The sequence below is a fragment of the Lates calcarifer genome, linkage group LG14 (genome assembly GCF_001640805.2).
Source record: "Lates calcarifer isolate ASB-BC8 linkage group LG14, TLL_Latcal_v3, whole genome shotgun sequence".
NCBI lineage: Eukaryota > Metazoa > Chordata > Actinopteri > Centropomidae > Lates > Lates calcarifer.
Genome location: NC_066846.1, coordinates 8,277,436 through 8,294,459, shown reverse-complemented (window position 1 = coordinate 8,294,459; position 17,024 = coordinate 8,277,436). Strand labels below are relative to the sequence as shown.

Here is a 17,024-nt window from a genome sequence, read left to right as displayed (position 1 = left end):
TTTTGGTTTTATTTTAGAGACTCTTATTTTGAAAGACAGGATACCACTATGTCGCCATTTTCCGGCTTTTTATTGTAAACTTCAACAACTTTTTTGGCTCATACAGTTTAGTAACATCACAGTAATTCATATTGAAATACATGTGTGTATTTTATAGTTGATATTGCAGGAGCATTATGTTTTACATGTGTTTAACTAGTAGTAAAGTCCTTGTTTATGTCAGTATTAACCAGTGAACAACTATTATTTATGAGGCAGTTGTAGCCTATGACATACTGTGTTGATCACTGTTTGTAAATGAATGTCACATGATATAATATATATGCTGGATTTCATGTTGTAACAGGTGCACAGAAGGAGGCGACTGGCTCCTGTGTAAGTCCTTCCCCACACCTTTGTTTTTTACTTTTGTGTCCTACTTCCACCTAGTGCCTTAAATGGGAACAGACCTCTTTATATACAGTCTATGGAACTGACATGAAGTGTTTGTTACATTGGAAGAACTGGATTACTCAGAGATACCTGTTTTATTTTTTTCCGCTGCCATATGAAAAGTCAAAAATAATTTTGGACTGTAAATGTTGGCACAAAATTTGAATAGTTCTACAGATCTGTATAGTATAGATGCCCATTTCCAGGATGAAAAAAACATGATAAACATAAAAATACTCATGAATAGTTTTAGTTAGCAAAGTACACAGTTGTATTATCTCAAAATTTTGACCCACTATTGAAACTTTCATTTAGTAATCCAAAGTCATGGCTTATAATCTTAAAATTTTAATTCACTATCTTTGAGTTTGGACTTTGCATTTTAAAATTTTGTCCTTCTATCTTACAGGTTTGACTCAGTTAAGACTTTATACCACACCTTTAAACTTACCATACCATCTTTATTTTAATCATGCATTCATTATATAATATTTTTCTCTCCTGGTGAAACTGGGCTTTCATACCCTCTGTGCTGCATGTAACTTCAGGAGGTGTGATGCTCTGACTCCCGCAGAGCAGACAAACCATTATGAATGAGAAGTAGACCCGGTCAGTTTGATGAACGTGAGACGTTACAAGGCCTGATAACTTGAGTCGTTTTTTCATTTATCGATTACCCGTCAGGACACCATATCTGAGTCTTTACCAGCTGAATATAACAACAGCGCGAGTAGAATGTGATAAACACAACGCAGACCTATTTAACTTGGATGTTCCTGTTGCGCAAAGATACTGCGGCATTTGCTTTATACTAGGTGAGTCGCAGTGCATGCTCGTATCACTCCGCCGGCAGAGGAAATGCTCCTAGACCAATCACATCTGTGTTTACACCATCACCTGTCAAACACACACCCTCTGCTATATTTTCTCTCTGAAAGGTAGGATCCCTCTATTTATTTTATATTCGCTTTTTTATCTGAATTTGAAGTGAAGAAGGTCAGAGTCTTGTTTCGGTGGCAACAAAGCCGGTTCGACTGTAGCGAGAAGCAGCAAGGGGTTAGCAAGGTTAGCGCCCCCGGAGCTAGCGAGCTGGAGCTGGTTATCTGCCCGCCCGGCTTGTTTTTTAGCCGATTATCAGAAAGTCCTTGCGCCTAATCATCCCCGGCTGAGGTCGGAGCACAGCGATGTGTGCGTTAGCTTTGCGGACAACAACTAATGTTTGAAAACCCGTGGCTTGTGCTCGCCAACGTTAGCGGAGGGTAACGTAGCCTTCGAGCTAACGGGACCAGCCATGCAGTGCAGCCTCCAAGCTAGCAATAAAAGACGTTAGTCGGCCAGAGAGAGAGGGAGAGAGGTGCGTTTAGCCAGCACCGTGCACGACTGGATTAATGTCGCCGTCTATATTTCTCATTTATCTGTAGGGAACTGGTAACACAGTGGTATTGGAAGCCACATGCGCTGCCAAGTTAGCCGCACAGTGTGTTGCAGTGAGCCAAGCGCTCTTTGTTTCTTTCCTGTCTTTCAAGTTTTCTCGCTTTATTGGTTTTCAGTGTAATTATTAGTAAACTATCACTGTGGAGAGAAGATGATGAGCCACAATAGGAGACCTGGGACGATAATTACTCACCTCAAATAAATCCATTACATAAATAAAAGTAGCAAAACCACAACGGAAAAATCCATTACAATGAAAAGACCTGCATTAAAAATGAGTGTACATAAGTAAGTTCAGCTAAATGTACTTTAAGTATCAAAAGAAAAAATACGTAGGCATGCTTGGTAAATACCTTTGAATTGCATTCGTTTTTTAACATATAAGTAGTCTTTGATTGTTGATGATGTGATGTAGAGGTCTATAGTAGCTTAAAGTGGAAATACGTGACAGTACTTGAGTAAATGTACTAATTACATTTCACCACTTTTACTCTTTTGTTTCCTTCCTGTTAAGTTGCATTTTTTTACACAGTCCCACAGTATCACATATCAGCTCACTCCTCCTCTTCACTGAGGCTAAATATATATTTGGTATCTTTGGAAACTTGGGAACTCCACTAGAGTTTAAACAAAAGTTGAACAGTCTTTGGTTGCGCAGCAGGAGTCTGTAATGTCTGACCAACCAGCCGCTGTGGGGTTATTTTCCCCCTGTGAAGCCAATATAAGACACCAGCGGCTGAAAAAGACAGGCATCATGTTTTTTATTTACCAAGCACAGTAAAAACTCACAAAGCAAATTTCCTGGGCCATAGAACTCGTGAAACTATAAAGGAGGGTCCACTGGCAGAGATATGTGGAGAAGGGAGGGGAGGGAAAAAGGAGGAGAGTGAATCAGACCCAGACAGTATAAGGTGCAGTGCAGTGTGGGTGTTTACAGTATTAACCTGGCCTCTGTGCTGTAGAGCTTTTTGATTTCCAGCTCTCACTTTTAGTCTTTTTGTTACTCTTCTCTTGTGCATCCAGGAGCTGAAACACACACTCACACTGAAGCGTCTACGGTAGCCGCTAACTGGACGGACTCTCTGGTAATTGACCTTTTGCAGGTAAGACTGGACTCACTTTGTACAATGTAGTTTGACTAAGCTACTTCTGTTTGATCAGAGCTTACACTCAGTGTTACTTTATATTTCCCAGAGGGTCTGTGTCTTATTCCTTGAAAGGCGTCTTGTACTTTTTGTGCTGCAGCTACTTCTTCTCTTAGGCAGCATCGTTAGCAGCAGGAGCAGATTTCACATGGCACTTATGATCTGAATACACACTGGGAACACATAGTAACATTTCAGGACAAAAAAACTCTACTGGAACATTTCACAGATTTTAGATAATAACACAAAGTCACTGTTGTGCTCTGCCAGATGTACCACACAGCAGATCCACACACAGATTTGCTTGCCTGTTTATGAGCAAGAAAAACATCTTGTCTGTCAGAGATATGAAAAGCAAAAATGTTAAAGTGAGTGATTCCATCCTGAACAGCTCAGCCATTATTTCAGTACATGACTTTATCCTAAAGGAAGAAACCAGAAAAACAAGGGAGATTAAACTTGATTTCCTCCATCAGCTGTTAATTGGAGACACATTTTTATGAGGATCTCATGAAAGCGTGCTTTTAAGCATTCAAATGATTTTTATTTTATTGCTGTGCCAGCAGTTAGTAGCAATAAAAACGCAATATTCTCTCTAAATCACAAGACAGCCTGTGTGTTGGTCTCTCCTGCACAGTCAGCAGCACAGTTCAAGGATGTGCAGATTTAGTTTTTTAGTTGTCTTGCTTAAAAAAAAAAAAAAAATGGGAAGACTCGGCTGACCTGCTGTAGTAACGTAAGCTGACAAGATCCTGTGATTCTGCATCACAAGGAATGTCAGGAGCGGTTGTTTTTAGTCTAGGACGGCTCTCAGTGTATGACTTGTGATAACCCTGTCCCCGAGGCTTTGTATCGCCGTGTGTTTGTCTGAAGCTTGTAAAGTGTTAATTGGAGCACCTCAGGTGTAGGGTGCTGCATCAGTGCAGTGTAGCAATGCCATAGAGGCGAGCTCGCTCCTCTGGGGCTTGTGGAAAACGATCTAGAGAACGGTGCATTCGAGGGAGGGAAGAAGAAGAACATAAGAGACACAGTTTGAAATCTTCTGTTTGTATTTCCGATGGTTTTTTGCTGTTGGATCATCCAGTCAGTGCTTTATGAATATGAAATTTCATGCAGATACAGCAACTAATTCCCCCCTCAGAGATTATACGGTTTGATTTATTCTTATCTTTTTTTTTCCACTCCATCCCTCCCCACCTCAGTGGAATAGCGGAATAAGTCTTGAACCATGAGCTCAGTGGCAGTGTTGACCCCGGAGAGCTTCGCGGAGCATCGCAGTGGCCTCAAGGACCAGGAGATAACAGGTAACATCCACTGTTTTTACTTTTGTTCCTAAGGGTTTTCACCTCACTAGTTAGTCACCTATCACCGCGAGAGGTCAGGTAAACGTATTAAGATATTCTCCTTCTTACCTTTCTGTATGTGCAGAGATGTGATGTGAGGTGTGATCTTTCTGTATAGTTACTGGTGTCTTTCTTTTCATTTGAATCTCCTTGTGTTCATCCATACATGCACACTGTTTTCTTCCTCCATCCTTACCTTTTTTTATCTCCGTCTCTCCGGGCCAGGCTGCGTCCCAGAGGATGAGGCCTACATCCCCACCTACCTGGAGGCCTTCCCACCGCTGCCGGAGAAGGGAGCTCCAGGGGAGAAGGCCGGGGAGCCGGCTTCAGCGTGGGGAAGCAAGATCAGGCCCATTAAAGCCTCTGTCATCACCCAGGTTAGTGTTAGACAGACACACTTACTTTTACAAGTACAAATGTTACAAGTGAATGTGCACACACATAGAAGAAAGAAGAAAAGTTTGCATTGCTTGTGCTCTGTTTCTGATTTGCAAACTGTTTTAATTTTAACAAACACAACCAATTATGCAAAAAAAATGCTACAAAAAAAAGAATGAAAGTAAAACTGTTTATGTCTGTCGTGCATTTATCTGCTCTTTGTGATCAAGTCATTTTAGTTGCTGTGAAGCAGCTCAATAAAATGCACCTGCTCTGGGAAAATAAGCAAATGAGACACGCTAGCTGAAATTTGAACCCCTCCCCTCCTTTCCTCCGACCTGCTGTCCCCCCCAGGTGTTCCACGTGCCCCTGGAGGAGCGTCGCTACAAGGACAACAGCCAGTTCGGGGAGGGTGAGGAGGCCAAAGTGTGCCTGGACATCATGCAGCGGACGGGGGCCCACATCGAGCTGTCCCTGGCTAAAGACCAGGGCCTGTCCATCATGGTCACAGGGAAACTGGACTCTGTCATGAAGGCTCGCAAGGAAATTGTGGCTCGTCTGCAGACACAGGTAAATTCACTGGATTTCTTTGTGCCTATTATATGTTAAATGTCTAAAAAGTCTGGTTTAATGTTGTGATATTACTTTGTAAGATTTGGTACCTGATAAGTTTATTGCAACACTCGGTTATTTTTTATTGGTGTTTTTGTGATATCGCAGTGCTTAATTTCTTGGAGATAACTCAATCCAAACATATACAAGGATAGTTAGCATTAGCAGCAGCTACTTGCTTTGCAGGCAGGCCAGTTTAGGACAGAAAGTTGAGTTGAAAAATGACCGTCAGCTCCCGAGGGTCAGCAGCAAACATGCTGATTTCCACTTCAGTTGGTGCACTGAGGTCCACCTGTTTAGCTGAGCTGCAGTTATTGATACAATAGTGCAGGAAAACATTCTGTCCTCTTTGCAAAGTCGAATGCCTCTGTCTTTGTTTACTCACTGAGTGAGCACTTCATGTGAAACCTCACATATTTCATTATTCAGTTACTGTCCTTGGTAGACTAGAAACCAGAAATGTGAGACTCAAGAAAACTCATATTCTTATCTATAATATCAAATTAAATGTGGAATCAGAAGCTGCTACATCAACAATTGTGGTTTTATGGATATGCCTGTACCTTAGCTTTTTAAATAGATTTATATATTGGTAATAAAATCGGTTCAGACAGCCAGACGCTGCAAATCTAGCTCACTTTCTCACCTGACACTTCCCCAGGCCTCAGCTACAGTCGCCATCCCGAAGGAGCACCACCGTTTTGTCATCGGCAAGAATGGTGAGAAGCTGCAGGAGCTGGAGCTGAAGACGGCCACGAAGATCGCTATTCCACGTCCTGACGACCCCAGCGCCAACATCCGCATCACCGGCACCAAGGAGGGAATTGAGAAGGCTCGCCACGAGATCCTCCTCATCTCTGCTGAACAGGTCAGCCACGGGGAGGCGGTCATTTCTCTGCCAGACTGAGACTGAAAGGTTCTCTTTATAGATATGAACCACACGTACTGATAAGATATTGAATTATTTCTCGATATTGAACTTTATTGCCTCAGTAATCATTGAAATCAGTCTCAGTATCTTAGAAAACCTAAATTCCCTCCTCCCTCTTTCCTCCCTCTATCCTCCCCCCACTCACCAGGACAAGCGTGCGGTGGAGCGTCTGTCCCTGGAGAAGGCCTTCCACCCCTTCATCGCCGGCGCCCACAACCGCCTGGTGCAGGAGCTGAGCCAGGAGACAGGCGCCCGCATCAGCATCCCTCCGCCCAGCCTGCCCAAGGACGAGATCGTCATCACCGGGGAGAAGGAGGCCGTCGCCCTGGCGGTCAACCGCATTCGAGCCATCTACGACGACAAGGTACGTTTGTTCAGGAAGGACGGTTTTCCAGCGATCACGGAGATCGTATAACTTCAGTCTAACTTATCTCGGCTCCTGGTTGAGTTTAGAATTGATTTGTTAGCATCTTAGCATTAGCTTATGTTTATCTCCATATGTGCAAATAAAACAGTCTTTAATTTAGCTGCTGTCTGTTCTGGTTTACTAATGGTGGAGGTAATATCTGCAGCATTCACTGTTTGATGCCAGGGACCTTTATTTTGTGATATTTGCCCATTTCTCCCCTTTCTTTGCTATCTGTGTCTCTACTGTTTAAAAAAAACCTTCAATACAATTCATATTTTGTTACGAGGTTGTTTGTTATTTCTACAAAAATCATTACTAAAATTTCAAAGGGTTCTAAATTAAGAAAGCACAGAAATATCAATGTAGGCGAAGCAAGAGGCACAAAAGCAAAACAAGGAAGCAAAACAAACCCTAAACCTCAAGGACAGTCAATGAAAATGAGCCAAGCATGCAAGACAAGTCTCACTTGTTTGTTTTACTTTCCTACCGGCCCTTGTTCTTGGTTCATTCAGGCGTGTTTGTGGTTTTGTGCAGTAATTTCTGTCTCTGTTAGACTTGCCCTGACATTTTAGACACTCCGGTATTGCTGTTACTTAGAATGACCTGCTGAGAGGAAGCAGGTTGTGGCTTCATGTTTGTGGTTCTCTGCTTTCATCACAGTCTCACTTCGTTCACTCTGCCGCCTAGATATTAAACCTGTTTGGTACAGTTTGACAACCTGTTTGCTTTTGGAATGAGGAGGTTTTATCACTATTACAAGGATCTGTAAAAGATGGATGGATGAAACATGGAGAGGAAGTGTGTGTTTGTGTGTGTGTGGACCTGATGAGTGCCGGTGATTGTCAAGCCGGAGATAATGTGGAGAGAAAATTGGATTTCAGCAGAGAACAACAGGATGAGAATGCTAATGTAATTTAGTGCATATGTATGAGAGGCAAAAACAAATACATTTTCTTTGATGCCTTCTTACTTTCACTATCACTCTCCCCCCTCCCTCTCTGTTCACCTTTGACCCATTTATTTCCCCTCGTTCTTGTATCTAAATCCACCTTTTCCCTCTGTTCACTCCAACCACTTTCTGCTCTGTCCTTCCTGTTTCCTGTCTTTCATTTCTCTTTCTGTCTCTTGTTGTGTTCCCATCCAACCCTCACTCAATTTTCCCACTTCCTCCAGCTGCCCTTCCTCTTTAACCCCAGATGTCTTTTTTCTGCGCCGCTCAGTAACTTACAATCTTCTTGTTCCTCCTCACCCTTGCAGAAGAGGAAGACCACCACTATCTCTGTGGAGGTGAAGAAGTCTCAGCACAAGTACATCATAGGTCCAAAGGGCAACACCCTGCAGGAGATCCTGGAGGCCACGGGGGTGTCCGTGGAGATGCCCCCGCTGGACTCCGGCTCGGAGACCATCATCCTCAGGGGGGAGCCTGACAAGCTGGGTCCGGCGCTGACACAGGTCTACGCCAAGGTGAGGATGATGGAGAAAAACAGGGACAGCAAGACTCTGTTTTTTACATTATGAATTTATAATTGTCCATCAATAGCAATGCATACAACAGAAAAACAAATATAATGGCAAGGATAGCTGTAAGATTTAGCAGTGCAGAAAGAACTAGGCTCTCCCCTGTTTCCTGTCTGCGTGCTAAGTTAAGCTAAGCAGACTGTATCAGTGGCTCACATTCCTATGACTTCATGATTTTTGGTCTCTGTGCAGGCCAAGAGCGTGATGGTGGTGGAGGTGACTGCTCCGGCCTGGCTGCATCGCTTCATCATCGGCAAGAAAGGGCAGAACATCGGGCGGATCACACAGCAGCTACCGCGGGTAAGAGTGAATGAGGGAGGGTGGGAATGAGGAGAGAGATCATCTGAGTTAGAAGCCAGAGATAAAACACAAATCCCACGTCCTGCTCCTGTAATATGACAGGGGTGGCAGGCAGCATGTGGGATCTTGTATCTTGTAAAACAGAACCGGCAAAACAGAAAATGATGAAAAGGAGCGTGTGAAGACCTCGTGTAGGAGGTGAAGGAGGAGGAAAAATCGACAGTGACAGCAGCGTGGCAGAGGATAAACTTTTAACATAGACTGAGATGTGTTTAAATGAACTGTGACACTGAGGAGAATCAACGCGAGGTGTGTTTGATCAGGTTCGTCTCTGTTTGCGCGTGCAGGTGCACATTGAGTTTACGGACGGCGAGGAGCGCATCAGTCTGGAGGGGCCAACGGAGGAGGTGGAGCAGGCTCAGGCCCAGATACAGGAGATTATCAAGGACCTGGTCAGTGCTCAGACACACACATACACACACACACACACACACAGGAAGCATACAAACCAAAGATCCACCTGCACTAACATCTGAGCTGTGGAGTTTCTGTTACATCGGTGTCATTTGTGTCAAAAGAATTTTTAAAATCAACTTTGAAGTTCCAGTTACCAGTGATGTGTAACATCAAAGGCTTTTACTGCATTATTTAATCAATGTACAAATTCAGTGATAGTGATCTGAAATCTCCATCTCTGCTCAGCTGGTGAGGATGGATTACACTGAAGTCATCATAGACCAGCGTTTCCACAGACACCTCATCGGAAAGAACGGAGCAAACAGTGAGTGGACTTCAGAAAAAATAACAAAAAAAATGGGACATCTCCTCTGCTGGGGTTAAGAGATTGAGCAGCAGTGGGAGCAGCCATTTTTAAATATGTGAACTTCAAGTCAGGATAAGCTGTTTGGTGAAAACCATCCAAAATTCATTGTATTGTAAACACAGATTCACACAGAGTAATTTATTGTTCTCCCCACAGATTTTTAACAGTTACTAATTGGCTAAATTTCAGCTGTGCTGGAGCCCAGTGGCTGTGAACATCCTTAATTCATGTTACTTATAATGGACTCAAGTGGTGATGAGTTTTCACAGTGGAAAGCAGAGAAATGGATTATCACGCAGTACTGGATTTGGTTTTAACTGCATGAAATCAGTTGGAAAGCAGCAAATGTTCTTTGTAAAATAAGAACCTGCAATCATTACGAACGTACTCCCCCTCCTCATTGCTTCCCCTCCCGCTCACCTCTCCCTCTTCCTCCCTCCAGTCAATCGGATCAAGGAGCAATACAAAGTGTCGGTACGAATTCCCCAGGACTCTGAGCGAAGCGGCCTGGTTCGGATCGAAGGTGACCCTAAAGGAGTCCAGCTGGCGCGCAGAGAACTCATCGAGATGGTCCAGAGAATGGTGAGAAGGGCGGGGGTCAAAGTTGTGGGTTGGTTCGTTCATTCAATCAAACTGGTCGACCAACAAAAAGCTTTTTATCGCTTACGTTCACACTTGTTTCCCGTCTCCAGGAAAACGAACGCACCAAAGACCTGATCGTGGAGCAGAAGTTCCATCGGACAATCATCGGCCAGAAGGGAGAAAAGATCAAAGAAGTTCGAGATAAGTTCCCTGAGGTGAACATTTGCCCCGAGATTCACTGCCCTTCATCTCACTTATTCATTGTCATAAAATAATTAGTTTTGACTCAGGCGTAATTCAGTTTGAAAAGTTTTACCTCATCTACTCCCAGGTCATTATCAATTTCCCCGACCCGTCGCAGAAGAGTGACATTGTCCAGCTAAGAGGGCCGAAGAACGAAGTGGAGAAATGTGCCAAGTTCCTCCAGAAAATCATCGCAGACTTGGTACGACCCACCACCTTCTGTCAGCGTGTCTTTGTCCGTCTCGGTCTCTCTACTCTTGACTTCACAGCAGCTTTCTTTCTTTTTGTAGATCGAGAACAGCTTCTCGCTCTCCGTTCCCATCTTCAAGCAGTTTCACAAAAACATAATTGGCAAGGGTGGCGCCAACATCAAAAAGGTGAGATTTCATTAAATGATTAGATACTCAACAAATTTGACATCATGTTAGAAAAAAATAAAAAAACAAATGTTGTTTATGCCACCAGATCCGCGAAGAGACCAACACTAAGATCGACCTCCCGACAGAGAACAGTAACTCCGAGATGATCGTCATCACGGGCAAAAAGAGCAACTGTGAGGCGGCCAGAGACCGAATCCTCGCCATCCAGAGAGAACTGGTGAGGAAACCGAAGCGTCATTTTTCATTTGTGCTGCTTACAGATGAATGTTTGTTTCTGGTCCCCAACTTACCCAGTTTACATGAGATAAAAATATGAATTTAAGGCGCAGCTTTTTTCCTGAGCTTTCAACCACATCTTGCATTCCAACTTCAGTCATATAACCTGCTGCATCTCTCTCTCTCCCTCATTTCCTGTCATCTCTCCTTTTTTCTATTGAAACAAAAGTGGAAAAATCTTATTAATTCTTTAAAATAAAACAATGGTTTAACAATACTTTCTTTAGTCACAAATGAATTTTCTGAGCATTTTTGATTTCAAACATTTGACTTTAGAGTCAAATGACTAAAATAATAACTCTTCAGATTTTAGAGCTAAGATTAATGCATGAAGAATTAAAGCTTAAGTTCTTAGCATTTGTTTTAATATTTCTTTATGTGATAATGAGGGATTAGCCAAAAGACAAAATGAGACTAAACAAATGCAGCCATTCAAATATTCTTCATTTTCAATCTTAAAGTCACAGTCTTTCTCTGTCTCTCTTCATCCCACCAGGCCAACATTAGGGAGACGGAGGTCACCATCCCAGCCAAGCTGCACAACTCTCTGATAGGCTCCAAAGGCTGCCTCGTGCGCTCCATCATGGAGGACTGTGGCGGCGTCCACATCCACTTCCCGTCCGAGGGCTCCGGCTCGGACAAGGTCACCATCAGAGGCCCCGCCGGAGAGGTGGAGAAGGCCAAGAAACAGCTGCTGCAGCTGGCTGAAGAGAAGGTTGGTGGGAGTGGGGAGAGAGAAGTTGGATGAATAGATACAAGGGGAGAGTGAGTGAACAGAGGTGTTACTATAAAAGGAAAGGAAGGAGAGGGCAAGTAATTACATCCTTTTCCTGTCCTCTTTCCTTCACGTCCTTTTCAGCAAGTCAACAACTTCACAGCTGAGCTGCAGGCAAAACCGGAGTACCACAAATTCTTGATCGGCCGTGGTGGGGCAAATATCCGCCGTGTGCGGGACAGGACGGGAGCCCGAATCATCTTCCCGTCGCCGGACGACACAGAGCAGGAGCTGATCACCATCGTAGGGAAAGAGGAAGCCGTTCGTCAGGCTCAGAAGGAGCTGGAAAGTCTGGTCAAAAACCTGGTAATTTTTTTACTGCACATACTTTGCTCTCATCTTAAAATGACTGAGCTTCAAACCTTCAAATCTTCAATGCCATCCCCTCCACTTACTCATTTTCTGTTCTCTCTTTCCCCAGGATGACGTGGTGGAGGACAGCATGGTAGTGGACGTTCGCCACCACCGCCACTTTGTGTGCCGGAGAGGCCAGGTGCTACGGGAGCTGGCCGAGGAGTACGGCGGCGTGGCCGTGAGCTTCCCTCGCACTGGGGCCAACAGTCAGCGGGTCACTCTGAAGGGAGCCAAGGACTGCGTGGAGGCGGCGAAGAAACGCATCCAGGAGATCATCGAGGACCTGGTGAGACACACTCAAGGAACTGAAAACAGACATATAGTGTTGTCTTAAAGGACTCTACGTGCAGTTCCTCCTGACCACGGTTTGTGTTTGCTGTCAGTGCCGTTGTCACCCATCTGTCTCCTCTCCTTCTCCCTCTCTCTCTCTCCTGAGCAGGAGTCCCAGGTGAGCGTGGAGGTGGCCATCCCTCAGCGTTACCACCGCGCCGTCATGGGGCCTAAAGGCTGCCGCATCCAGCACATCACCAGGGAGCACGAGGTTCAAATCAAGTTCCCGGAGAGAGACGACAGCGCTGCAGGTCAGAAGCATAACACACACTGTGTACCTGCAGCTATAACAATAATACAGCTGTTAACACCGAGAGCACAAAAACAAAGGGAATTCTGGTATCTGGTGTCACTTCATGGACACATTTACCAGAAAACATGAAACTATTTGTTGCTAAATAGATTAGAAAGTAGCAGTAATGTGTATTCAGGAAATGTTAAAGCTGTGTCTTTAAATCTGTTTTTCAGGTCAGGATGCTCCACCACAAGAAAACGGAGAGGTCAGTCCAGAGGCGGAGTTTGTCCCCCGCAAGGGCGACATCATCACCATCTCTGGGCGGGAAGAAAAGTGTGAGCTGGCTAAAGCTGCCTTGCTGGTAGGCACCTTCACGCACAGATGTGATGTCTTTCTCCTCCTCCCTCTCCTCCTTTTTCCTAACTAATAATCTCCTCACTGCCTCCTCCTCCAGGCGTTGGTCCCTATCACAGAAGACGTGGAGGTGTCTTACGAGCTGCATCGCTACATCATCGGCCAGAAGGGCAGCGGGATCAGGAAGATGATGGAGGAGTACGAGGTGAGCCGCTGACACTGTGGCGCCATCTTCTGGCCGAGAGACATTTCATACTGCAGGTGAAAAGGCCCGTGCTTCAGTGACGTAACCAGTGATCTGTAATCAATTGGTTGCAGGTGAACATCTGGGTGCCGCAGCCTGAGAAGCAGCTGGATGTGATCAAGGTGACGGGCCTGGCAGCCAACGTGGAGCGAGCCAAACAGGGTCTGTTGGAAAGGGTCAAAGAACTGCAGGCTGAGCAGGAGGACAGGGTACAATCTCTTCACTAGTCATCTCATTCATTCCACACATCAGCTCGTCACTTAGCTCCCAAACTGCAACGTACTTTAAGCACATTTTAGTGTTTGAGATCTCGCTGCTTTGTGTCCTCTCAGGCTCTGCGCAGCTTCAAGGTCACCATGTCCGTAGATCCAAAGTTTCATCCCAAGATCATCGGCCGTAAAGGAGCGGTCATCTCTCAAATCAGAAAAGACCACGACGTCAGCATCCAGTTTCCCTGACAAAGGAGACGAGCAACAGGTGTGTGTCGTGTATTTTGTCTCACCCTTAATTTACACGGAACTGTCTTTTTTTCATCTCATCTCTCTTTTTTTTTTTCTTCCCCCTCCTCTCCAGGATCTGATCGTGATCTCGGGGTACGAGCGCAACGTGGAGGAGGCACGTCAGGCCATCCAGCAGCTGGTGGCTGAGCTACAGGAGATGGTGAGCCAAGACGTCCACCTGGACCCGAGGACCCACGCCCGCATCATCGGCGCCCGCGGCAAAGCCATCCGCAAGCTGATGGAGGAGTTCAAGGTCAGGAATTTAATGTCCCACGTCTACAGAGGAGAAAAGTTCTGATTTTATTTTGTATCTTGTTGCCACGTTCTCCTCTTGTTTATGTTTTCAGGTGGATATCCGGTTCCCTCAGCCGGGTTCCGACGAGCCCGACAAAGTGACAGTGACAGGACTCCCCGAGACCGTCGACAACGCCATCGACCACCTGCTCAACTTAGAGGAGGAATATGTGAGTAACATCAAAAATCACCTCAGTCCCAGCGGGAGCAGAAGGAGGTGAAACTTCTGTGTGTGCAGACGCAAAGTTTTAAGAGTTTTTTCATCTACTTCAGATGCTGAGTGTGACAGAGACGGAGACCTTGGCGGCGTACATGAAGCCTCCATCTCGCTATGGAGGGGGAGGAGGGGCGGGCGGAGCAGACGACAGCAGCGGGGGGGCGGCGAAAGGCTTCGTGGTGCGGGATGCCCCCTGGAACGCAGCAGGGAACAAGGTGCAGATTTTCAGCTTGTTTGTAACAGTGAATCCAGGTCAATAAAATAGAGATTTGAAGGAAAGATACACTCAATATTCTGTACAGTCAGTGTCTTGTCAGTTGTGTGCCGCATCAAACTCTTTGTGTCGTTTTGTTCCAGGCTCCTGACATGAGCAGTGCAGAGGATTTCCCCACGTTTGGGACAGGCGTGGCCCCGAAACAAGCGTCGGCCTGGGGCCCCAAGAAGTTCTGAAGCTGCTCATCTGGAGGACAACAACAAAAAACTTGTGTAAAGTAGATGATGAGAGACAAAACAAATCTCTAATCAAATTGCTGCTCACCTTCCTTCCTCCCTTTCTTCATCCTCCTCTCCTTAGTGACCTCCCTTTGTCTCTCTTTCTTCGTAAACCCTCCTCGTACCGTCCTCCCACAACCAGCCACAATGAATTCTGGGAGAACTATCCCTTCTTTTGTCCTTATCCGTCTCTCTCTTCTTAGTTACCTCCACCTGATCCTTCTCCCTTGAGAGGAAAAAGAAAAAGAAAAAAAGAACGTTGAATGCTCCCTTCGTAGTTTCGCTGTCCCGCTCTGCCTCTCGGGTTGCACCACTCCCGCCGGTCTCGCTGAAACGTTTTAAAAAACACTCCTCTTTTTCACCTCCGACTGCCAAACTCTCCCCACCTAAAAAAGAAAAAAAAAAAGTAAACGAAAAACTGTCAGCTCAGTGGAGTACATTAGAAATGTTTCAACTCTTCAGAGTCTGCTGAGTCAGGAAAGTGGAGTAAAGAGAGAATATCCTCAGAAGCCTGAAACAAGATGGTGGGTCATCACGTATCCAAGTTACAGTAGCTACTTCTTGGATTTTTAAGCTAAAAAAAAAAGATGGCAGTCTGTTTTACTGTGCAAGAAGAGTTTATAAACATCAGCGTCTTTTAAGGTTTTTTCCCTGTTTGTTTTTAACAAGGAGGGTTCTTGTTGGCTCACCTTTCCAGTCACTAGTGTGGTGCAGCAGGTGAGGCAATGAGCTGTATGTGTGTGTCTGTGTGTGTGTGTTGGTGGGTTCAGGAGTGGTTATTCACCCACAAGTGTTTGTAGACCACCACCACCACCACCACCCGCCCCCTCGCCCTATCCCCTCTCCCATTTCTTTTTAAAGCTGGGAGCAAAACAGCTGCTGTAGTCGACTTTTCTTGAGGTTTTTCTTTTTAAATCATGGCGGATCTAAAAGATGTTGAAGTCCCGCGCCGATGGTTTGTAACGAAGGTCGTTTTGTCACAACTGTTTATTTATTCGAAAAGGAGCCATTTTATTTGAACTACTGTGATCATGCGTTTTTATAAAAGCACTCACTGTAGCTTTGATGCTTACAACCTTACGTTTGGGAGTGAATGTCGTACGTCAGGGTTTTGGAACATGTTACCAGTTGTTATGTGTAAGTGTACAAAGAACTTTTTCGCTATTTTTTTAAAACTGTGGGATTTTTTTCTGTTGTTGTTGGTTTCTGGCATATTTGGAAGACTGTATGTACGTATGTGTGTGCGTGAGGAAGTTAAGATGTATATTTGAATGAAGCTGAACCAAACTTTTACATCTGGTCTTTGTCCGTTTTGTCTCTCTTCTCTGAGCTGTTCTCGGAGCTCATCTGGAGGTTTTTAACACTTGATGATTTCTGTCGACGTGCACACAATGCTGCTTAAAATCTGACCTCCCCTCCCAAAAACACAAACTTGACTATCAACAGCTGCAATCTGGTTTCCTCTCGTACAAGTGCTTCATATGTATTTAGTGATATTTTGTAGCAATCACCATTGTTGCCCCTTATTCCTTCTCCCAGTTCTGAGACTCAAAACAACACGTGTCCTGTTGCTAAACCTTACAGTAAGCCCAGATTTCAATTCGTTTTAATCAAAGCTTCACTTTGAGTCTTAAAGGAGTAGTTGAACATTTTGGGAAATGTGCTCATGAGCTGTCTCCCTGAGAATTCCATTAGAAGATCGATACCACTCTGATGTCTGGGTGTTGAATTAGACTCAGGAGGCCATTAATCTAACTCTGTGTAAAGACTGAAAGCAGGAGGAGAAATGAAGGAAAAAAAAAGCGTTAGGACCACTAAATTAACACATTTCTCACTTGTTTTATCTGTACAGAAACAAAAGGAAAAACTGCAATTTTAGGTTTTACAGGATGTTAGGTGCTCTAACAACTGTTATGAATAAATTTTACTCTATTTTGAGCTGTAAATTGGGATTTTTGAGTTAGGGTTAGGGGTTAGGGTTAGGGTTAGGGTTACGGTTAGGGTTAGGGTTAGGGTTAGGGTTAGGGGTTAGGGTTACAGGTTAGGGTTAGGGTTAGGGGGTTAGGGTTAGGGTTACGGTTAGGGTTAGGGGGTTAGGGGTTAGGGTTAGGGGGTTAGGGTTAGGGTTAGGGTTAGTTAACTTTTTTTTTCCAGTTTGGACAGAGCCATGCTAGCTGTTTTCCTTTGTATCCCGTCTTTATGCTAAGCTAGGCTAACTGCCTCCTGCCTGCAGCTCCATACTAATCACACAGACCTGACAGTGGTATCCATCTTCTCCTCTGACTCCCAGAAAAGCAAAGAAACATGTTTCCTAAACTGTTGAACTCTTAATTGAAATGAATCTTAAGGGCCAGGAAGAGCTCAGGGTCAGAGTGAACAGCTCTAAGTCAGCGGACATTAAAACAAAAAAGAAAAGGAAAGGA

The 17,024-nt window shown here is 44.7% G+C and overlaps 1 protein-coding gene across 1 annotated transcript; it reads left to right on the top strand.

The window, feature by feature from the left end:
* The first annotated feature begins 1,257 nt into the window (after window positions 1-1,257).
* Window positions 1,258-15,894, top strand: hdlbpb (high density lipoprotein binding protein b). Its single transcript, XM_018671464.2, is given in 29 exon segments — window positions 1,258-1,370; window positions 2,890-2,969; window positions 4,214-4,315; window positions 4,580-4,731; window positions 5,087-5,302; window positions 6,006-6,212; window positions 6,424-6,639; window positions 7,942-8,148; window positions 8,395-8,502; window positions 8,850-8,954; window positions 9,205-9,283; window positions 9,768-9,907; window positions 10,018-10,122; window positions 10,239-10,352; window positions 10,441-10,527; window positions 10,616-10,747; window positions 11,303-11,521; window positions 11,666-11,887; window positions 12,003-12,221; window positions 12,375-12,516; window positions 12,734-12,861; window positions 12,955-13,059; window positions 13,173-13,307; window positions 13,431-13,552; window positions 13,554-13,575; window positions 13,672-13,851; window positions 13,946-14,062; window positions 14,166-14,324; window positions 14,467-15,894. Coding segments are annotated over 27 exon segments (3,807 nt in total). The 5' UTR covers window positions 1,258-1,370; window positions 2,890-2,969; window positions 4,214-4,239; the 3' UTR covers window positions 14,560-15,894.
* The last annotated feature ends 1,130 nt before the right edge of the window (window positions 15,895-17,024 follow it).